Consider the following 22,985-nt stretch of genomic DNA (forward strand, 5'->3'; position numbering starts at 1 on the left):
GATCCAACACTTTTTTTTTTTTCCCCCACTTAAATGCACATTCCAGTTTTTCTTCCAAATGGATGTGGGGACTTGGGGGCTTTCCTGATGCTTTACTAAAGTTTATACTCAGTACCCAATTGACTTGCATTGGGAAATGGCATTTTCAAAGTAAAAATCATGGAGTTCTCTACTGGACTTTTTTTTTTTCTTTTACCTGGGAAGGAACACTTTTTGGTGGCTCAATTCGTATAGATGGATCCCATTCTCCTGGAGGCAGGACTGTCACTTGGTCTAAAAATTCATCAATTCCTGACAACAAATCGTTTCGGTCTTTTGCTTTATAGGCAACATCATGGAAAACCTACAAGAAGAAAGTACCCAATATTTTTTTTTTTGTTTTTTTTGAAAGAGGAATTGATTACAAGGAACAATTCATTATTTTTAAAAAGGCATGGGAAATTTTTTAAAGTTCCTCAAGAGTTAGACTTTTACCTTACTTGCATACTTTTGCATTAAGAACTACTTGTATGCACACCCCTATGGAACATAAAATAAGAAAGTTGTATCTCTAAACTCAAAAGGAATATTGAGTTCATTTCCAAAATTAAAAAGTTAATCTTCGGTATTCAGTAAATCAAGTTCATGTACTATTGCCTGAATAATTGTGCCCTACAGCCACTGTGCCACTATGCTGTGCTAAATCAGGACAAAAATACTTTAAATAACCTTCAAACCAAAACACGAGTTTTTATTAAGAATAAGAACTTCAGTTGTATACCTCTAGTTTAATTAATTTTAAAAGATTTCTTAAAAAGCACATGAAAGCAATCCCACTACTACTAAATTCAAACAAACAAACAAAAAACCCTATGCTGTTTTACAGACTGCTACAACACAAACTCTGAATGGACAATCGGGTAGTATTTAAGCAAAACAATCCCTGAAGCCCAAGCTGCATTTTATACAGAGAGAGAAAAAAATGCTAGTTTTGCTATAAAAAACTGTTTGCAGAAGATGATCCTAAACTGCTTCTGTACATTTGAAACCTGAACTGTTTCTCTCCAAAGACCTGACCATTAAGTCTTCTAATTGTAAATTAGACCTTTTAAGCCTATTTAGGTCTTTTTAGACCACTGAATAATTTGAATTTTTTTATTTCAATGATATACAGTATTCCTAAAAATCAGCCTACCTAAAACATTAGAAGCTGCAACTAAAGCTTTTAATATCCGGTTCCCATACTGAACACATACTGTATTCACAAACTAGTTGCCCAGTTGTGAAATGACCAATTTCTGGTTTACATTTCCAAACTTTAAATTGCTCTAGAGTAAAGAAATATTAGAATTTCTGCTAGATAACCATAATAATTACCAGCGATTCAGTAGGTGGCGCTCAATGCGAAGTCAGAATTAAAATATTCTGATTTTGCTTAGTAAGATGGCAATAGTCTTAAAAAGTCCGGATTCCCCTGTGCTCCTTAAAACCGTCCACCAGGGCTCTAAGCATGTGACTTCAAATGCCTAGTAAAAGTCTAATTTTAATTATTTGACCTCGCTTTGATAAAAAAGTATCTATGATGACTCAATCGCGTGCATTCTTAAACTTTGTCCCGAACACTTATGCAGTTTGCTGTGTCCTTTTCGACATACAGTGATTCATATCAGACAGAGTTCTATTTAATTGTTCTATTTCCTAATTTAATACAAAAATGAAATCTATACACCAAAGCTAAAATATTTTTTTCAGAAATACATTTAGGATTTATTCGAGAAAGACAAGGGAAAAGTTAATTTATCATTATCTAGTTCACTAACACTAACGAAATAAAGCTTACAATTCTTCTTTTAACCAGTTTGGTTTTTTTTTTTTTAACCTGTCACTCCAGAATACATTTATTGAAAACAGTCAGTAAATACATTATTCTAGACAACTTTAACTACAAGTGTTTAAAATACATCACTCACATCATCTGTCATAAGTGTTGCTATTGATCTTCCAATTTCATGGTACTGTGGAGCTTTTCCTGCTGGTCCCAGCAACAAAAACAAAAACCTGTGGAGAAAGCAATAGAGACGAATATGGCTGACTCAGAGCATTCTTTCAAACTAATCTTTAAAGAAAATTTAGTGGTGAAGTAAAAATATCTTCTTCACCATTTCAGATCTTAAAGGAGTGCTGCAAGACTAAGAAAAGACTCGCCTCAAAGTCATTACTGGAAGGAACTCGAATCCTGAACCAAAATTACTCTGAAGTCTTCTTAATTAAGCCTAATTTTTCAACTTCTTATAATGCCGTAAATGTAGTAGAAATCCACAGGCTAGAACTCAATTAATATTTCCTCTGGATTATAAGCCTTTCTGACATTCCCACTGGCAAAGACCCCCTAGTGAGGGCCTAGGAGCTTTATGACCTGTTCTAGCCTCCTTGATGATCACCTCTTCACAGGAGTTAAACCCCTCTCACTCGCAGTGACTGCGTACATCACACAGCAGATGCACAGATATACCTCAAGGAACACATGGGATGTACTCATACAGGCATAGCCTCATCCTACGCCAGCGGAAAGGAAGGGAACCTGCATTTTGAACACGTAAGAATGTAAAAGGCACATTTTGGGAAGGGAATCCAATCTGGGGGTGAGTCACAGCATATGTTAACAGACAGTATCCATTTCCAATCAATCACACCTTTTTTTTTAAAAAAAAAAAAAAACTTGAACAAGACTAGGATCTTATAAATTCAAAAGGATACAAACCAAAGAGTGAACCTCAGTAATTCTTTTCACAACCTTCTTCCTATACTCCATGAAAATGAATTTCCTAAGTACAACACATTTGAAAAAAGCAGTACCTTCTTTCACCTCACAGTACAAAAAGCTCAATGTTATTTTTCCTTTGCAAGTTGACTACCCTAACTGAAACCAAGATTGCATCTTCAGAATCAGGTATGCTATTCCAAATCTGCAAGTCTACACCATTCTGAAAAATTTAGGACAGGCTAATTTTAGCTACATTAACACAATAATCTGTATGCAGAAATTCTGGAATTTCCCAAGAAACATTATGAGCACTAATGTTAACTACTCGCTGAAAATTAGATCACATCTATTTATAAGAACACTGCCAAGATTATTTTTGCCTTTCATTAGATTATATAAGATGAAAATTACAAAGATACACAGGCACTTTGATCACTTTTAAAACATTAAAAAAAGAAACAACCAACAAAAACCATAAGTGTACAAATTTATGTCAAACATCACAGAACAGCCCAATACATCAATATGCACAGAAAATGAATTGTCCTCCATGATGACTGATGAAATGACCTGCTATCTGCATCATGGGACCTGCATTTTGCCATTTTGATCATCTGTGGTAAATATACCCAAATACACCCACAGTCTACTGGCGAGACCCATGAATTTTTTTTTTATTATTATTTTTTTTTTTTTTGGGTGGGGGGAGGAGGTGGAGGTGGGGGTGTGGAGAAGGGGGGTGGTGGGAGTGCACCAGGCTGGATGGCATATTGTAGATTGAAAACCATTCAATGTATTAGCTGCACGTTGGTTACCCCAATATCAATCATGTAGATTTGGGCATATAACAAGAAAAGTTAAGTTTTTCCACCACCTAGATTATTCATATACAGAGTATTTGTACTCAAAGAGCAGAGCTTCAGATTAGACAGGCTTTCAGACTTAGTGGACTCTTCCCCACTGTCATGCTGTGTTGCACTGAAGGGAACTATAACAATCTTCATGCCCATCTTTAAAATGGCAACACAAGCTTGGGAGACCCATTGTTTTTACTCCAGGTCAGCTATCAGTTTCAACTTCTGCACTTGTTTAAGACAGCATCATTATATATATTTAAAGCATTCAGAGAATTTTATGGTGGATCTCATTCCTTCAAATTTTGCAGCAAATGACTGGCATCATGTTAAACAAAAGTCTACACTTCTTGAGCTTAATAGAGTATGTATAAAAATTTACAACTATTTGAGATCTTAAATATTATTATCTTATTGTATAAGTAAAGCCAGACTTTCCAGGCATTTATTTACCGTGTAGGAACCGGAACCTCTGTGAGCCCTGAGAGAAGCACAGCAGGGGAGAGCCTCACAAAAGCAATAATAGGTCTTTCTAAAAAATCTACTTCTCCCACTAACACATTTGATGCTTCTGCTCCTGAAGGAATTTTCCTCATGAAGTTCATATCAACCTATTCATACAAAGATGAAACAAGTGTTTATTCCCTTACATTTGTTAGCAGAAATTCTACAACATAATTATAAGTTTATCAGTATTTACTAGACATTTACACTACAAAGAAAAGTAAAAAAGCAAATGAAATATCCCACAGTACAGAAAAGACAAACATATGTAGAAAATGTCAGCCAGCCAGCCAACTAATAATAAACTATTTTCTAAAAGTTAGAATTACTACCACCTACTATATTCCAGAAGACTCCAAACTGCATAACCACCTTTCTAGTACAAACATCCCGTGATAGGACATAACTTAACAAAATCTATGCACAATTAACTAAGGAGAGTTCATGTAATTACACATGGTTTCTAGAATGCAATTAGTTATTTCACAGCTGTGTATTTCAAGTATGTCATAATTTTGAAAAATAATTTGTATGTTTATCTTTCCATCCATAAAGAATATGATGGCTGAAAATCTTCACTTGCATTTCTGTACATAATTACAGAAGAGTATTAGAAAATGGTATAGCACATGAACTCTGTGTTCACATACATACACACACACACAAGCACCAGTTACATCGCTATCTAGAGAACTTACAGATGGCCTCTTGAGTCCCACACCAAGTGTGCCACAACTACAGTGCCAGGAGGCTGACTCCTGCCGAACAGGAGACAAGGCAGGTATACAGAAGGACAGGCCAAGCAAAAACATAAAAACTGTGACAGAGAGGCAGGCATAAATGGCACCTGCCATGACTAGATGAGAACTACAGTGTAAATTAGCTTTCCTTAAACATAATTATTTAACTTGGCAAACCAATTTTCTTACAGTGTTTCACAGTACAGATGACACTATAGACTGTGTTTTATAGTAAAAGCCATAATGGAACTTGCCCAACAAATTTAAATTATTAAAGAAATACAAGGGATTTACAGTATCACACAGGATTTCCTTCAGAAGGTGACGTTATATGCTCCCCAATTATTAAGATGTACAATAACTTTTGTACAGCAAACTCATAAAACGCATAAAGCAAATCCCCTTTAAAAGCCCTCTTTGTGCAAAAAAAAAAAAAGTCAGTCCTAGGAAAAAAAAAAGTTACACCACCATCTACAAAATTGTTTCCATAAGAGTCTTTATAGCAGACTTGAACATATTTCCCTCTGCATGAGAAAGTACAGCAGCTTCAATCTTTACATTACCAAAATACTGAAAAGATCAAACGAAACAGAAAGTTCAGTCCCACTGGGAAGAATTTCAAAACATTTGACACATTTAGGCTACACCATATTCTGACATTCGTACATACGAGTTATGTCTTAGTACATATGTCTTGTGTACACTCGTACACATGCGTATGTATATGCGTCTTAGTTGTAACTACTACGGCAGGTTACAACTACCACATTTTTTGTTACATAGTTATTTTGCGCTAAACATTAAGGGATTTAATGTTATTTACCTTACTAAAATCAACTGTGCTGTTTTCTCTGCTTCCTCCTGTTCCAGTACCTTTAATGTCTCCACTTTTCCCAGTGTCTAAATTTCCAGGTGCTGACTGTGGAGATGCTAATAGCCCTAAATTAAAACAAAGGAGATAAGTTCAAAATTATGTATGAAGTGAACTGAGTATGCGACACCACCAAAACTCAATGTGGCAGCTTGCTTAAAGCAAATGTGCAAGTTATTCAGTAAGTGCCCTACATTAGTACCATAAATGCAACATCAACAAGTCACTGTGTTGTCAAAATAATGACATAATTAAAAAAAATAATTAAATATTGCCCAAATGATGGCCATTTGCAGAACAATCACCAGAGAAGAAAACAAGAGCTACTTTAATTGTAGAAAATATAACAAGTGTTGCCATTTTAATCGTTACCACTCTAGGAATCGTGGACACACGATTTAGTGTAGATAGCATCTTCACTATGTTTAGAAGACCTCTGCTATCTAGTCTGCTGTGTAGCAGTTATTTCAATGGTAAAAAGCCTTGGCAAGCCTCAGGCTACAACTGCAAGGAATAATACCCTGGTAGTTAACTAAACCTGTACAAGCAAATAGTGTACTACATGAAGGATAGACAGTTTGCAAACCATGATTTTGATCAACAGACCAAAGCTCCAACTATTGATCTGACCAGATGTTACAATATGAAATGGTCTCTCTAACATGTTAGCTGAAGAGGCACGTACAATAAAGTTATTAAACGTACAGCTTCCCTCTAACATCTGCACTAAGACATCATTTTATGTAGCTTGCTATGCTACTAGCAACACTGAATTGCACGTTCAGTGAAGGGTGCAAAAGTCAAGTAACCCAGGTGTTCATACACACTGAATTCCATGCTGCACTATGGTTATCTCTACCCAACTATCATTTAAAAGCTGGTCTAGGCATGCATAACCAAGCCCAAATCCCATCTTTTGGATTACAGAGCTTTTACTTGTTCAGTTTAACACGCACTAGAAGCACATTTGGCCTTGCTTGTCTACACTAGACCTTTCAGATGTGGCGATAAACATGCTTTAACATGCTTTCAAAAACTGCATCTAGACAAAGACTGAAGTCTAAATGTTGTATTACATGCAGAAAGTTTGTATTTAGGTCAAGCGTCACTCTAGTCAAGATAAAGCTGAAGTCCTCATAGGCTACCTTTTGGCTACTGTTCTATCACAACTACTGCTGCATAACTACTTGCATCCCTCCATGTTTATAATTTAGCAATTTGACATTTTTTAGCATTACAAATGACAACTGAATTTGCTTTATTTGATCCCCAAATTTATTTCCAAAAAACTCTTTCATAGAGCCATCATATCAGTGGAAAACATGCAGGTCCAAGGCTTTACGATTAATTTTCATTCTTACAGTTCATAGGGATAAAAGTGGCGTGGGTAGTTTTTCCTGAAGCAAAAACCAAATGAAGTTAATAACCTGCAATTTCCTTTGTGAATCCTAACATGCACAAGTAATTAGCTAACAGTATAAATACTTCAGTTAGCTAGACAAAAAAAGAAAAAATCATCACATTCTACCCTTCTGCTCCAAGATGTATGCATTATTCACAAGAATAACTAACAGCAATCAGCCACCTGTGAAATGTGCTGTTCAAAGTATTTAACTGCATAAGAGTTCATGCTTAGATGTGTTTGTAGGACTAGAAATAGAACAGAAATATTAAACAGTTGTTGCCAAAGACCACCATAATATACAAGTTTATACATAAAAATTTGCTTTTACTTCCCTCTCCACCCCCCCATAACAATAAAGGTAACTAAAGATGTGTATGACTGATGAAAGATGAGCAATAATGCATCACTTGGCACTTTCTGCCGTGAGCAAGAGCAAGCAGAGACTAGAATAAAAAGTGGAGAGACAATCAGGAGGAGGATAGAGAATAAGGATTCTACATATTAGCATAAACTAATTTATTATTTCAGTACTGAAGTGATACTGATTCTTCTAAAAGGTTTGCCTTCAAAATTTCTCCAACCAGTCACAGTTAAGGTCCAAAAGTTTTGGCACTGATAGAGGAACATTTGCCTGATCCTAAACCGTGTGTAAATAGTTTTCCTTTCTGTTGGTCTTGCAGTTGGACAGACTGCTGCGCTCACATGAGAATACTGCTTATAGGTTTTCAGACCTGAACAAACATTTCCAGATGATATGGCGTTTCATTATGCACATCCATCAATCTGATATTTGCAGGGAAACTCAGAATAAAAAATTACCATCTCTAATAGAGGAACACTTTTACTCAAATCTCACACTAATAAAAGAACTTATTTCCTCCTCTTCTCCAGTTCAGTAAATACAAACTCAGAGGCTACTGCTAAAAGGAAGACTACCTAGTTTTTCCAGACTGTGAGACAGAGAAGTTCATCCAGTGTTACCAAGCTACCGAGGGGATCATTAAAAATATATAGTACTCTTCTTGATGTTGTTATGCAGATATACCACCTGCCTCCTTTGAAAGACAACAGTGGACTGAGTCTTGAGTAAGTTTGGATTAAAACCTCGTAAGATCACTCAAGTTAAAGTACTTATAACTACACCTTCACTAAAGATCATGTGCATTTTCTAGCCAACTACACTTAGTTTAATACTGTGATCTCAAAAATCTAATGGACATTATCTACCGGAAAAAGAAAGCAAGAAGAACAGACATTTGCCTCACATCTCCACTTCAGTTAAAAAAAAATGTTGGGGGAAATGAGTTCAACACCTAAGCATGACTGTTCCAAAAGAATTATATTTATACAGGCAAAATTTATGAAATATGAAACTTCTAAATACAAAGTCACGCCATATTTGTGTCTGAGGAAATAAAAATCAATTTTTAAAAATAAATTCCAACGCAGCCTTAATGTGAAAAAACAATTAGAATTCAAATCCTAGAAGGCAAATACATAAACCTTTCTGAACTATTATTTTCAGTAAGTAATTATTGTAAGAGTAAAGCTGTTCTAAATATTATTTTACTCAGTTTTGAAGTACATTTACCAGTTAACTAAAAGACCCCTTAAAACAGGCTGCTTTGCTGTTGTTCACAGACATTAACAAAGCATAATGATACAGGTGAACTAACTGTTCATCTTTAGCTGTGACACAGCTCTCTTCCTAGCTCTACCTATGGAATTCATTATTCAACAGTTTCAAAGACAGGAAAACAAAAGCTGTTCTTGAACCGATGACAAAAGAAAAAAAAAAATTGTTAAAGAGAACCCTCTGCCTAGTTGACTTACTTATGAACTGATGACTGCCTGATAAAAATCAAGCAGTAGACTGAAAGTGTGCCCCTCTTCCCTCCCTTTACAGTAATTCACATTATGTACAGTAATTCACATTACGTTCAGTAACCTCCCAGCTATTTATAAAGACTAAAAAATAAAATCTGAATAGCAGAAGGCCAAGGATCGATGAATGCTAAACAGAAGAAAGCCATCTATTAGAAAATTATAACAGTTCCTAATTCTCACAGGAGGCAAACCCAACTCAATCATACAGACATGGAAAAAGTATTCAGGCTGCAATATTCTGAACTACTAGAGAGACAATACAGACCATACTCTATAGTGGAATGGACCAAGAAGTTTTGGGGTTTTTTTAATTAATACAAGGAAGATGACTTCTTTAGGGTTCCCTTCTGAGTCTGTCTCCCAAAACAGAGATTAGTCCAGTTGCAGCCCTGAAGTCATAGTCTGAGAATGTCTTCAAAGGTATCTCTAAGGAAAATATGTTTTCCTGTGGTCAGATGATTTATTGAATTAAGGGGGGGGGGGGGTGACAACACCAAGAAAACAAAAATGTCTTCCATCATTATTGGTGTTCATCTTTCTCTGGAAAGCTTTTACTTATGGATTAACTGAGAAATCATCCCTTTCAGATTTTTCCTTTATGAGAAACATCCCCTTGAGGCCCAGAAGCAATTTGAACATGACTTGGGAGGTTCTGGTGGAAAGCTTTACTAGTGATAATAATAGCATCAAGTACGTGATCTTCATTTGTTGGCCTTCTCTTGGGTTCTAAAGACCTTGGGTCTGGCATGCTGTCATTCCTGTCAGATGAGTAGAAAAATGAGAACTGGAAAACCAATTACAGCTGTTATTTTACTTCTGTTTTTTAATTACATTTGAAAGATCACCCATGAGAGAGAGTGATCTTCATGTGAATTCTCTTAATCTCCCATAAGGAAGTCAGAGTTTTTTGTTTGCTTTTCTGAATTTAAGTAAGGATGGGGCCCCTACTCCAACTCAAGATGACAGCCTACAACATAGTTTGCTCTTTCCCGTTCAGTGACTTGGCTGCAAAATGTGAAAAGGCAGATAACCACAGCCTTTTCTCTGTCAGCATATTTTCACTGCTATATGTAACAGTGTGCTCTTACTTATTAAACAAGTGAGGAAGGAAACCAAGAAAAGCCTCACTGATGAAAGAATTGAGTGAAATCAGCTTCCTCCCCTGCCCCAGAAGCTAGATTTTGGCAATAAATTTCGGGGAAGGAGTAAAAAAAAAAGACAAAGAAAAAAAAAAGGAAAAAAAAAAGGGCAGGAGAAGCCTGAAGGCTAAAAAGAAAGGTGATCCCCTTAAAAACATGATGTATGTAGAAGAATCCTAAAGTCTCTAAATAGGTGATAACTTTGCAAAAGTGAAGCAAGTGTAACAGTACGTATGCAGAATGCACGAGTTATGAAACATTTACTAAAAACCATTAAAGAAACCTTAGGAACCTTAAGTTCCTAAAGGAACTTTCCATCCTTTTTTTCAACTTATCTATACATCCACACACCTTTTCACATGTGAAGAACAACAGCTTTGCAAGCCAACAAATTAATAAATTCCTGAGCTCTGACCTACAATTATAAATTCTTAATTACCTTATCCTATTTTGCATCAAACACAACAAAACAGTAATCAAGTGTCTAATGCTGAAGCAATGCACTAACGGATAGCTATGTGGAAACAGTTATAGGTGAACTGAACCTGCCAGATCCGTCATAAACTACTACTGTTTTTAATGACCCTGGTTTTTAAAAGCACAAAAGCAAAAATAAAACTGCTTAAAGACTTCACAATACGAAACTACAAACTACGACTAAACTACGAACATCACCGATTACGGCACCCTTCCTAATTCTTTTCATACTCATCTCTAATACTTCACTACATCTTCGGCTGTAGCTATCTCAGGATATCAAACACTGGTTTAAAATATTACTTCAACCACTGACAAAAACAACAGGACAAAACCTGACATGGACTGTAGGTGAGTGAAAGGAAAAGGCCACCATTTTTGACATGTTGCTTATATATTATATTTTAAAACCATATTCCTTTTTAATTACACAAATGAATGTTAATTGAAGAATTTTTTTGCTGGCTTTAGTTAAAAGCTAAAAAGTTAAAAATGCCGAACAAGAAAACAGTCACAACTGAGAAGAAATAAAACATGCAGGCAGAGGTAACAGTTATCATACTCCTTTGTGCCCAAGTTATGTGCCAAAAACATCGCAATGCAAGTGATCCAGATGCAGAGAGCATCACACATGGACAGCTTAAATTTTGATAGTTGCCTGGTGTTTTGTCAATATTTTCCTCTGTCTTCTTTTCCTGGCTTTCCTGCACTTCTAAGTCCTCCTCAGGTGGGTGGATTATTACTGAAGGAATATCATCACTGGCAGGTGACACCAGCAATTCCTTGCCCTGAAGTGGACTTGGCTGGGCACTTGTGGTTGGCGGGTGGCTGCAGGTGGGACTGGAGGGTGGTGTGTTTTGAGGGGTAGTTACGGGGGTTGTACACCTTGAGGTTGCCGGGGTTGCAGCTCTTGAAGAAGGAAGAAGGTAATTGAGAAGAACTGACAAACGGTTTTCTCCTCTCAGGGAAATATTTGAGGCAGAGAGACCTGTTCGCAAAGAGTGGCGGGAGGCTGAAAGGCCTTCCCCTGAGATAAAACAAATGAAACACCATGAGGCTTACAACAGGGTTATACTAAAAAAAAACCAAACACAGACACAAATACGCATTAACAATTTACATAGTAAATTGCAAGCTTTACGGGCCAAAAGTGTCATACTCATGCAAGTAAAACGAGGTAAGAGCAAATCTCATTTCAGACATTAGAAAAGTCAGAAATTACTGATGAGTACTAATTAGAACGCCAAAGATAGGTGGGAGAAGATATTACCTTAAGGTCAGTAAGATTTGTTAATACAACAACAACAAAAAAATTGTATCTCTTGAAATTGACTCTTAAATTTTCCTAGAAGAATTTTGTATTCCAAATTGCACAGCGGCTACCTTTAATGCCATCCAAAACAATATATTTTAAAAAAGTATTAGCAGCCAAAACATTACAAGACTTGAGTTAACTGCATCCATTATATACAAAGAACTGTTAATTTTTAAAATTAAAATATTTCAAAATTAACAAGATCAAACATATCTAATAATGTTAAATGCAACCGTCTTCCAATAAAAGTCTTGTTTTAATAAGGAGTTTTCTAGCCAGCTGTAGTCTCAATATATAGCTTTGAGGAGGGCACAAGGATGAGATATATAGTCCCTTCTCCATTTCTTCTTGCTGTGACTTACCAAATATCCCCATTTGCCCAAAACCAAACACATTTCTCCAAAATCCATTGTTATTTTTCTTGTCCTATCCAGTTTCAATGTCCCACTAATTTCATATAAAGAGAACGTAAGTCTTGCCATGGTACCCTCAGATTTAAGTTTGTAATGCATTTCAGTTCTTCCTTAAGCTAGAAGAGAGACTGTCTATTCTCATATCAGTACTTCCATTAGAAGGTTTAGCAATGTGATGGCAGTCTCCTTGAGAGAAGAGTACTGCTTATGTCTCCTACAATCCCAGAAATCAGAACTGTGCCGTTTTCACATACCATGCCATCAAGCGAGGAACCAGCAAACTAGACACATTTAGTCTCACATTTATACTAGGCACTACAGAGACCAATACATTGAACAACTCCAGAATAATTTACAAGAAGGAGGCGCAGACAGTATGCCTAGGTAAAGGTCACATACATTTTTTCTCTCCCTCTAACAATGGAAGAGTGAATCCTACAGCTACAAATTAAGATTTAAATTAAGAACAAAAGCCTCAAAGATCAACTATTCAAACAGCAGTGCAGTAAAGACAAGAGGACCAATAAAGCAAACGGGTTGATTTTGTCTATATTAATCACTACAGTAATAACTAAACTTCTGTCAGTATATCTGTGATGAATCATGAACATGAGATGTACTAACACACACAGGTCTAAAAAGGAGCCTAAAAAGTATTATGCACATATGCATGTTTGGTTTACCAGTTTATTAGAGGGTAACCATAGGATTATAAAGAAAAAGTAAATCAGTATACACTGGCAAAGAGTTCATCATGTTATACTGGTTTCTTATTTCAGCATATATCCCATATTCGGTTGTAGGAATAGTTTTAAGAATAAAATGGAAAGTGGAAGTGATATTTGAAAAGTAACTGACAAGCAAGAGACCTTGAATACAAAATTCTCAGAATTACAACTGGGGACACAGGTGTTCAAGGATGGGCAAAACTAAGTTTATGTGTGAAATTTTCATGTTTGCTAAGCAAAATAGGAAAGTCAGAAGTTATATAAGAAATTATGCTCATACAAATTATTTGTATTTTCATTCTAGGAAAAAATAATTCTGAAACTATCAGGGAAATATTTAAGCATGCATTATATATGCACTAGCTAACAAAAAGTATCAGCAAGCTTTTGCTGGACATCTGCTGCAGCATTCTCCAAGTATGTATCGAACTGAGAGCTGCCAACAAGCACTTAACTAAGTGGAACATGTTCTAAGCAATGAGGCATCTTTCAAGACGAGAAAGGAACTTCGCTTCAAGGAGTGATTCATGAAACAAGTACTAAGTTTTCACTAAACTAAAAAATTTCAGTTGAAATGATGTGTGTCTTAGTTAATGCAAGGCAAAAGAAAACATAAAGAACAGATACTGAAATAGAGGCCATAAGAAATACAGGAATAAAAATACGCTGCTCTGCAGTATATATCACTATTTGGACTTTGGAACTGGGTATCTAGAGTAAATGTATTGATATTCCAGAATATTTTCAGGAATCGGTTCAATAAAAGATGTAGTACAGCTTATAAAAATATTGCAAATACCTTTCTTGGGTTTGGGGTTTTTTCCCCTATTAGATCCCTTTCTACAAAACAAGGTAAAAATAAACAGTATCCTAGCTAAAAGTAATTTCTTCACCATTAGCATAGTGAACTTTTTCTAGTCATATTAACATAACAACATTGGATTAAAACACAGTAATTGTCAGCATCACTGAACTCATGACATGACCACAAAGTGAATCTCTAGTATAAAGACTGAATAAGCAAGTAGGATCCATCTGACAAACATAAAAAGCTATGTCACGATGCTGAAATTCCTCAAACATTACACATTTTATTCAAGCATATCCTCACAGGTCTATTTCTATACTTCAAAACAATAATGCATGCTACATATACAGGCAGGAGTAGAATGTTTGAGTAAATTCAAAAATATACAGAAACATCATCACAGCTACGCATAGCACACACTGTTATCATTAGTTCTTTGCTTATCAAGAAGGAAACACTTATCTGCTATTATCAGCTGAATTTTCCTTCATCTCCCAGTGAGAACATTATTTAACAGGTTAGAACAAACTGGATGCTACAACTTATCTCACCATTTCGTTCAAGCAAGTGAGGATCAGAATGTTTCTTGCCTATATCTGCAAAAGACCGAACCAGGGGAATCCGATTGCTGAATTTTTTCTCATTCTGATGATGGTGCCTTTTTAGAAGAGCCTCTCTCACATTCTCTCTTATGGATTCATCAAGCTGGCCAGAGGCAATCATGTTGTCCAAAACCATATCTACATAATAACAATGGAAAAAAAAAAAGAAAGAAAGAAAAAGAAAATTATATATAGCTATCAAAGCTCTCCTTCACCACACTCACTGTAGTTGCACCAAATAATAAGAAAAAAAATGTATTTTAAAAAAGTCTTTTCTTTAGCAAAGTCATCTTCAAGAATCCACAGGAAATTTTCAAAGATGTCACTAAACAAGCAAATGTGAGAATAAGGAAAGCACAGCATGCGGATCCAAAAGACAGTATTAATTAGTAGCACCATTTTAAGAAATAAGCTACTTAATATTTTGTAATTCATTGTCATTTACTTCAACTTTCAACAGCTACTCCCTTTCAAAAAAAGCATCTATGTATTCAACAACCCTCCACTAAAAGTGAACACACAGACAGAAACACAGTGGAGAACAGACTTCTTAAGACAGTCTTAACCTGGTGTTCCCTATTTTGAAAGTATACAACTATACAAAAGTGAAAGTCATTATAGAGTAAGAGGAATTCCCTAACTCCTCTGTCACCTTCAGATGCCCTAAGTTCCTGAGCCTCTCTACTGAACTTCATGCAATTCACATGCTTTAGAAGAAGAAGTGTAAAACAAAAGCTAATTACACCACCTACAACTAATTAATCAGCTGTCAAACAACATCAAGTTTTGAAAGGGCTTCTCATCAAGTATGCTCACACCAGGAAAGAAAGCCTGCATGTCTGGGAATGTATCTGCTGCAATTTCTTAGCTGCCTTTTGTTGTTGTTGTTGTTAACTAAAAAAAACAACACACCCCAAAACAAAACACCAAACAAAAAAAAACCCAAAACAAAACAAAAAAACCCAAAAACAAACAAAAAACCCCCACAAAACAACAAACAACAACCCTGTACAAATCACGATCCTACGTGACAACTTTTAAAAATGTATTTTGCCAGTCTTAACTGATGTATTGAGAACCTAAATGTACTGGTAAACTACAATTACACAGAACTTTTCACAATGAAAAAGGTTATGGCTCAGAATACCTTACAAACATAATTATATGCAGCAAAGTCTCTGTCAGTACAGTGCAGCTTCCTTCTGGGATTACTGGCAACACACAACCTTTTGTTATAGCTTCTCAAAAGGAAACCAGCCACCCTCTCCCTCCTGTTTTCAGGGAGAACCAAGAATACCTACTAGGCATTCCTGGCTCAGGGAAACAAGACAATACATTTGTATGCCAAGGATTGTTATCCTACATACTTCCTAATGGCACCTAAAATTAGCATGAAACAAATTAAGTCTCTTAAGACATCCTAGTTTCAACTAAAATACCTGCTATTAAAAGAATGCTGTTTATACAGAATTAAGCAATAACCATTTTTCTTATGTACTAAGATTATTGCTAAATTCAATTATTAAAAATAAATTAAGAACCAAAACATTACTTTTACAAACCACGTATTGAACATTCCTACTCAGTAAGTCAGGAAAATAGGAAGGGAATACCAATTTCATGAGTGAATTTCAAAGATTTCAAAACAAAACAAGAAAATTTTTCAAGCACTGCCAAAGTTTTTAATGCCAAAACACCTTGTCCTTCACATACACATTGGTCAGCCCTAAGCCTAGCATGATTCCTGAGCATGCATTCCAGTGTGTGGTACCTGCAGCAAGAGATACCAGGAAAACTATGTAAAACTAGTTCAAAGGCATTCAGGCTAAGCAGGTATATATACACGTATATGAAAAAGTCTTCAACGCTGATTTTGTAGTATCCAAAATGACCATGTGATTAGTGAGGACACTCAACATAGTAGGTCAAACAACATGTACAAAATTTATGTCTGCTCACCTCTTATAAAGGTGAAAAAAATACCAGATGTGCAACAATCAACTGCACTAATGGCATCAAGTTAACATCAGCCAAGTTATGATTAATAATTATGGTACTAAAGTGCACAAATAAGTCCTAAAATGTTCTGGCAGATATTTACATTTCATCTGTAGAAACAAAGACAAAGAATACATTCAGGGATTAGAACATAAAGGCAAATTCTGGGCCTCATCCTAAAATATGTAATAAAGGAGGTCCTACTCATCCAGTGTAGCTCCTTGTAAGTGAAGTTTGTAGGATCAGCTCTTTACAACCAGATGAAGAAAACTGCAGTAAGCATGCACATACCTATTTCTTCAATATAGTACTTTCAAGAACATAAGAAAACACCATCAAAAACATCTCAAGGTACAGATTAAAATTTAGGAATAAAATATTTTTTTAAAAAAGTTTTGCTGCAACCTGCTATCTCATCTAGTGTGTTTGCTCTCATGTCCAACATGACCGTCCCATTAAGAATACAGCTTCGCAGTTCAAAGAGACTGTGCAGAGACAGAGTTGCTACATAAGGCTTGCTCCATCGATCACCACCATCTTCAACATCCTCTTCAAATTTTAGCCACCTGAAATGCATACATATATTTATATTTCTCCTGGAAGACAGACAATTTGGCAAGCAATCCCATTCTTCCCTCTGATTTCTGTATGATGTGGAACAGGAAATCTCATCAGCTCATATCAGCTTTCATTTCCTCAGACAACCCAACTGACTGACAGTCACAACATTTTTATCAGGCCTTTTAACCACACTCAACTGTTTTAGTTTTCATGCATTTTGTTTCTTTTGGTTTGAACAATACCTGTATATTCATGAGTTAATGTGAACAGTGTGGGCCTGTGCCTTGTTACTTGATTTGCATATCTCAGTTTCATTGCTATTTTAGGATTAGAAAGCTATCTGAAACACACTATATACAATGTCCAAGTCTCCTAGGGTGCTAAGTCAGACATTTTAGAGCTAGGTAATACTAATATGTGTAACTATAAATTGATCTTGATTCTGACTCACAGGCATTATGTAAATTGAACTTCTGCAAAACCTAGCATGCAATAAGGGAATTAGAAGTACTAAATGCAGAAGAATTTATTACAATGCATATGTGGAAGGAAGCAACTAAACCAATATGGGCCAAAAATTATCGTGGCATCCTGTAATGTTCATGCATGCAATTTGCAAAAAATTACTCAAATACTACTTAAGAAGAACATTGGGTATTTACATATTTTCTTTATGTTTGAGTGAAAAAATTGACACTAATACATCGGCAACAATAGAGCAAAGAGATTTCTGAGATTGTAAATACCATGCTCCATGGCTCAATACCTGTATTTATAACTAAACTCAGCTGTACATTTCACAATGCTTGGCATAATCAGTTTTAGGAAAGCCAACACAGCACCAGTAAGACTGAGGGTCTCCTGAGAAACCATATGGATTCTTCCAGAGTTGGACAAAAACAACAAAAGTTTTAATTTGCTGAGCGTGAATTGAGTGAACAACTCCTATAGTTCATGAAAATTCTAACCCAGACCTGGTTTGCAGTTCTTTGAAGTCAAATCACTAGAAGATATACCTTGAAACAATCTACTTGTAGCATACCTAGCTGTTTCTTTCCATTCATATTCTTCTCCATCCCTGAAGCAAAGTTCATCCATTTCAGTGAAGAGATCATGGGGAATGTGTTCATCATCGTCTTCAGTACCCAAGATAAATTGCACTCGTTGGGATGGCGTGTCTTGAAGAAAAGGAGAAACTGAACAATGAAAAGAATTCATACTTCTATTATGCAAGAAACACCACATAACAGTTAAATCTCCTGCTCTCGGTTAGAAATATGCAGCACAATATCCTTTTCAAGAGAGAAGAGGAACAAAAGAAACGTGGAAATTTCTTTAAAAGGAGGCCCTTTTAAACTTTTTCGTTGTTTCTGAAAACAAAACATCTGGAAACTTATGTTCATGTAATGCAATTAAGTATTTTTAGCTCTTCTATAGATTAACAATATGAAAATAAATATCAACAGCAAAATTAGTAAGAAAGTAAAAATTGATATACCAAACGGCTAGAAACCTTGTTTTCACTTTGAGAACAACATTAATGATACCGTCATGACACAGACACTAATCGGGGGGGGGGGGGGGGGGGGGGGGGGGGGGGAGAACGGGAAGGGACACACCCAAAACAAACAAGAAAAGGTTGACAGAAACAAATAGCCTGACTTATAGACTGGTTGCCCTAGTAATAGTTTAAGATGCTAAATAGCTGGGGGGGTTTTGGGTTGGGTTTTTTTTGGTTTTTTGTTTGTTTTTTTTTTCCTCCCCCCTCTCTGCACTGTGGGTACCCAGGCACTCATATTGTTAGAGCCACAGATTTTTCAATGTCCTGTTGCTACTTACGTAGGATGGAAAAAATTATTACCCTTCTCATTGCATGGTTGGAGCACTGTACATAAATTACCATAGGAAAGTAGAAACTACACACCTAAAACGTTGAGGAAATATTTTAACTTCTCATAGTACAATGCCTAGTGGAACAGGCTCAGTAATAACTCATAACAAAATTTAACTATCTTTATTAATCAAATGTAAGTGCTATGAGCAAAACTTTAAAAAAACATGATAAAAACACATGGTTTTAGCGGTATTTTTAACACCTATACACAAATCTTGTTTCAACTCAAGGCAGAGCTTTCAAATTACAAGGGTTCAATAACGTAGTAATCACAATGTTATCTCAAGGAAGGTCAGAGATAGAAAATCCAGGTAAATCTCAATTTTAACAATTTTACTTTGTTCACTGAAACATCACTCTCACAGCCACTAGATCTGAACATACAACTGTATGCTTCCACTGCAGAAGGAAGATCGCCTTTTAGACCCAGACATAAGATCTGAATTACTAATAAACTTCATTCAGAATTGAATTTTGCTTTTGCATTGTTGTTCTAGCATACATCATCATCCAATAACATAACTCTGAAATGAGCTCTTGAATACAAACAACATTCATTATCAATTAAGACCTACAGCAGATTGTTTCTGTCCCAAAACCAACATACCCCTGTGTATCCAGGATAGAGAAGTGACCAGAAGAGAGAAGTGAATTCCTATCTATTTAATATTACTTGCTGCTTCAGAACCCTGTACAGCGAGACTCTACAAACCTAAGATCAAATTATAATAATTTGGTTTTGGGAGGGGAAGTTTTGAAGATGGATGAAACTAAGAACTGTAAGAGAATGGTAAAAGGGGACTTGTCAAACCATTCCCATTTGAAAATGCCTTGTTTCAGGGAACTGGCCTCATGTAGAACATGGTTCTAGTCATAGAAAGATGACAGTGAACAGCATGGTGTCCACACTTGAAGCGGAACATTGCACCATAACTTTCCCATTTATTACAGTCTAGGAATAAAAGCAGGTTTGAGGTCTTAAAGAAAAACTGCTAAGAGTACTGCTAAATAATTTAATTGCAGAAAATGGTATGACAAAGTCATCATCTCTTGAGGATGGGGGGGGTGGGGGGGTGCAGTGTCTGATCTAAAACTTAGGAGGCAGCACAATTCCTTTATTGTTACTAACAGACAGCAAGAAGGCTGAAGTAAACAATGGATTATTGATCAAATTACCATCGCAAATGTTCCTTTACAGCTATAGTCATACTTTCAAAAGTCAAGTGACAGAGGAAGAGCATTACAAGACTTCATAATCTGAAAAAAGGTGTCTAATTTAAATAACACAGATTTTTATGCTACAGGCGAGTATTATGAAGCTCTAGTCTAACCTGTTCAGTGCAGGCTGCTGAACATTCAGACAGACACCTGGATGAACTCCAACAGCTTATGATTTAGATAACACACAACCACAAAATCCTTTCCTGACTGTACATAGAAAGACAGTAATTACAGTGAGAATAAAAGAAACAGCACAAAACAAACAATGTTTAAGCACAGGGTAACTACGATAAGTTTATTTTCAAGAGACACAAAGAACTCGCACAACAGATTTCTTACCATATGATGGAGATTCTCGGCCATCCTCTCTGTCAGTCTCTTTCTCTTTTTTTCTTCTGTGATGCCTGTGCCCACGATGTCTATGCCGTCGACGGCCTTGCTTTCCAAATGGGACGTGAACTCCAATATACACAGCTCTGTGGCCTTTTCAAGAAGGTTTAAAAGGAAACAATTTCAACAAAAAAACGACCTCCTGCCCAAATTTCGTGTCTTAGTCAAAAAGACAAGGAGTTTGACAAAAACAAACCCAAAAGCACTTGGCAAAACTACCTTTAGTGAACTAATATTACCTTTTCCTTTCTGTCCTTCCCCAGTGTCAAGGAACTAGTACTATGCTTATTTGCCTGATAAACTTAATAAGAATATGGCCCAATTTAAGAACTCAATTGTGGAATAAGTAATACAGAAAACAGAAGTCTGACCTGTAACACTGAAAGAAGCTACTTGATAAACACCAGGGCAAGGCAGAGAAATTACATGATACTCCTCTTGTTCGCAGGGATTTGCATCAGGATAGTCGTTACAATGGTAAAATGTAATCTCCTAGTTCAGTTTATGAACTTCATTAAGAAATTACCCATTGTTTAGAGTCTGCAAGGAGTTTTCTCTGCTTGAATGAACTGCCAATATTTCTTCAAGTAACATGCAACACATCTAGGTGAACCTGATGTTCAACTATACCATTAATTTGGTATCAGTTTAGGAGCATAAAAGGAACTTACATTTGGAAACGTATGCCAAAACATCAAGTAACTTAGAGAAGGTTGAGGGGTTTTTCCTAGTCTAGAATTTTTTAAATAAATTTAGATAGCACATCCTCAAATTAATACGTACTGCTCTTTAAAATACGTACTTTCAACATCGTTTTTCCTTTGACCTTTCACATTAAGGCAATACTATCATCAACAACTTCACAAAAGAAATCAATCAACAGACTGTTATGAACATATTAATACCACGTCTCCTGTAACGGAGTTAGCATATACAATAACCTTTTCAATTCCCTTTTAAACAAACAATCTCAGGAAGAGACACATTAACTGTAAGTCTGGAGGTTAATACTAAATACTTTGTTTCATACTGTAGAAGAGTTATTACAGAAGACTGACATTAACAAAAGGAAAAGGAAGTGGTTTTCCAGCTCTTAGAGAGATGCAAATTCAGCAAATTTGTAGAAGACAAGCAAGCCTTAGGAGTTGTTACTGAACACATACATGGACATATATATGTGTATAGCGCACACACACACACACACACACTAGGTTCAGGATATTGAAGAGTTCTGGCAATTACAGAGCTTTACAGAAAGAAAAAGTGGTAGTACGTCAAACTTGTTTTCCAAGAAAAGCATCTCTAAGCCCAAAAAGATACACAAAACTTTTGTAAAGCAGCATTTTTAGTGCTACATGAGTAAAAAGACTAAGTAAAAATCAGTAATAACGCATGAGTAAAGTCAACGTTTAATTAATTTGGTCAAGATTCCTTTCCAAATTACAAGACCTGATTCTTGACAGACTTCCAACACTAGTTTTAATTAGAGTCAACTGATTGACCAAATCTGAAATTAAGCATATTAAAAGCTATTTGTTTCTATGTAAGAGTGGAAAACAGATTACTTTGTTGAAGCATTTATCTGTCCTAGAGAGAGACTTCTCTTTTGTGAGCTTCTTCCAACAAGAACACTCAGCCCCTGCCAGTCAGCCTGACCTCCACCCTCCACGACTACTATGCACAATGCAAATCCCAGAGACATTAATGCAAATGTGCCACCTAAACAGAAATCAATGCACTTGATTTATGGTGCCACCTATGACTAGGTGGCACCATTAACAATGGTCACATTATTGATACCATCATGACACAGTAATCTTATGTACAGGGAAAGCAAAAGTACTAGGTTCAAAAATAGCCGCGTTACTCACCACACCCCACTCAAAGCTGCCTGGTGCGACCGAGTGACCCACCACTCACTGCAAATGCCCTTATCATCGCTGTTAGGATTTTTGTTTTATTTTATATATTCAATTAGCAAGTATTAAACTATAGTTATATAAACAGTTTTCATGCGTTTTGATCATTGCACAAAAAAACTTGCAGGTGATTACTTTCTAGAAAATGTCAGGAATCTGAAATTGTTCCAGATTTTACCTCCTGAAAAAAATCAGGAGGACTTCCACATTTTGGTCTCTTGCTGTTCCCATAAGTTAAGACAAAAATCCCACATTGCTTACTGTACTAAAGAACACACAAAAACTCCATACATTTTTTTCTAAGAGCCTCCATTTTAAACAATTCACCCTGCTATTGCAAAAATTAGCATTTGTAATAGTGTGATCATTTCCATAGTCAAAGACCATGTTGCTGCATGGAGGAGAGGTAGAACAAGGAAATGAGAAGTTTATCTCCTACTACAAAAGTGCAGTCTGACTGAAAATTTTTTTCAATAGAAAAGTTTGGAGGAGAGCAGATACATTGCAAAGGGACAG

The 22,985-nt window shown here is 36.0% G+C and overlaps 1 protein-coding gene across 4 annotated transcripts in view; it reads right to left on the minus strand.

Moving 5' to 3' along the window:
- Window positions 1-22,985, minus strand: part of SLC4A7 (solute carrier family 4 member 7) — a 100,964-nt gene that overhangs the window by 29,530 nt on the left and 48,449 nt on the right. For 3 of the 4 annotated variants that reach the window (XM_075493191.1, XM_075493188.1, XM_075493189.1), the window contains exons 3-10: window positions 20,500-20,643; window positions 18,088-18,223; window positions 16,890-17,050; window positions 14,436-14,624; window positions 5,665-5,780; window positions 4,051-4,208; window positions 1,950-2,037; window positions 197-343 (exon numbers count right to left, since the gene is read on the minus strand). In XM_075493191.1, the coding sequence (XP_075349306.1) occupies window positions 197-343; window positions 1,950-2,037; window positions 4,051-4,208; window positions 5,665-5,780; window positions 14,436-14,624; window positions 16,890-17,050; window positions 18,088-18,223; window positions 20,500-20,643 (1,139 nt within the window). Of the gene's footprint in view, window positions 1-196; window positions 344-1,949; window positions 2,038-4,050; window positions 4,209-5,664; window positions 5,781-11,278; window positions 11,648-14,435; window positions 14,625-16,889; window positions 17,051-18,087; window positions 18,224-20,499; window positions 20,644-22,985 lie in introns of all 4 variants that reach the window. The other variant, XM_075493192.1, reaches the window with a different exon arrangement.

The sequence above is a fragment of the Mycteria americana genome, chromosome 2, assembly GCF_035582795.1.
Source record: "Mycteria americana isolate JAX WOST 10 ecotype Jacksonville Zoo and Gardens chromosome 2, USCA_MyAme_1.0, whole genome shotgun sequence".
In the NCBI taxonomy this organism is placed as follows: Eukaryota; Metazoa; Chordata; class Aves; order Ciconiiformes; family Ciconiidae; genus Mycteria; species Mycteria americana.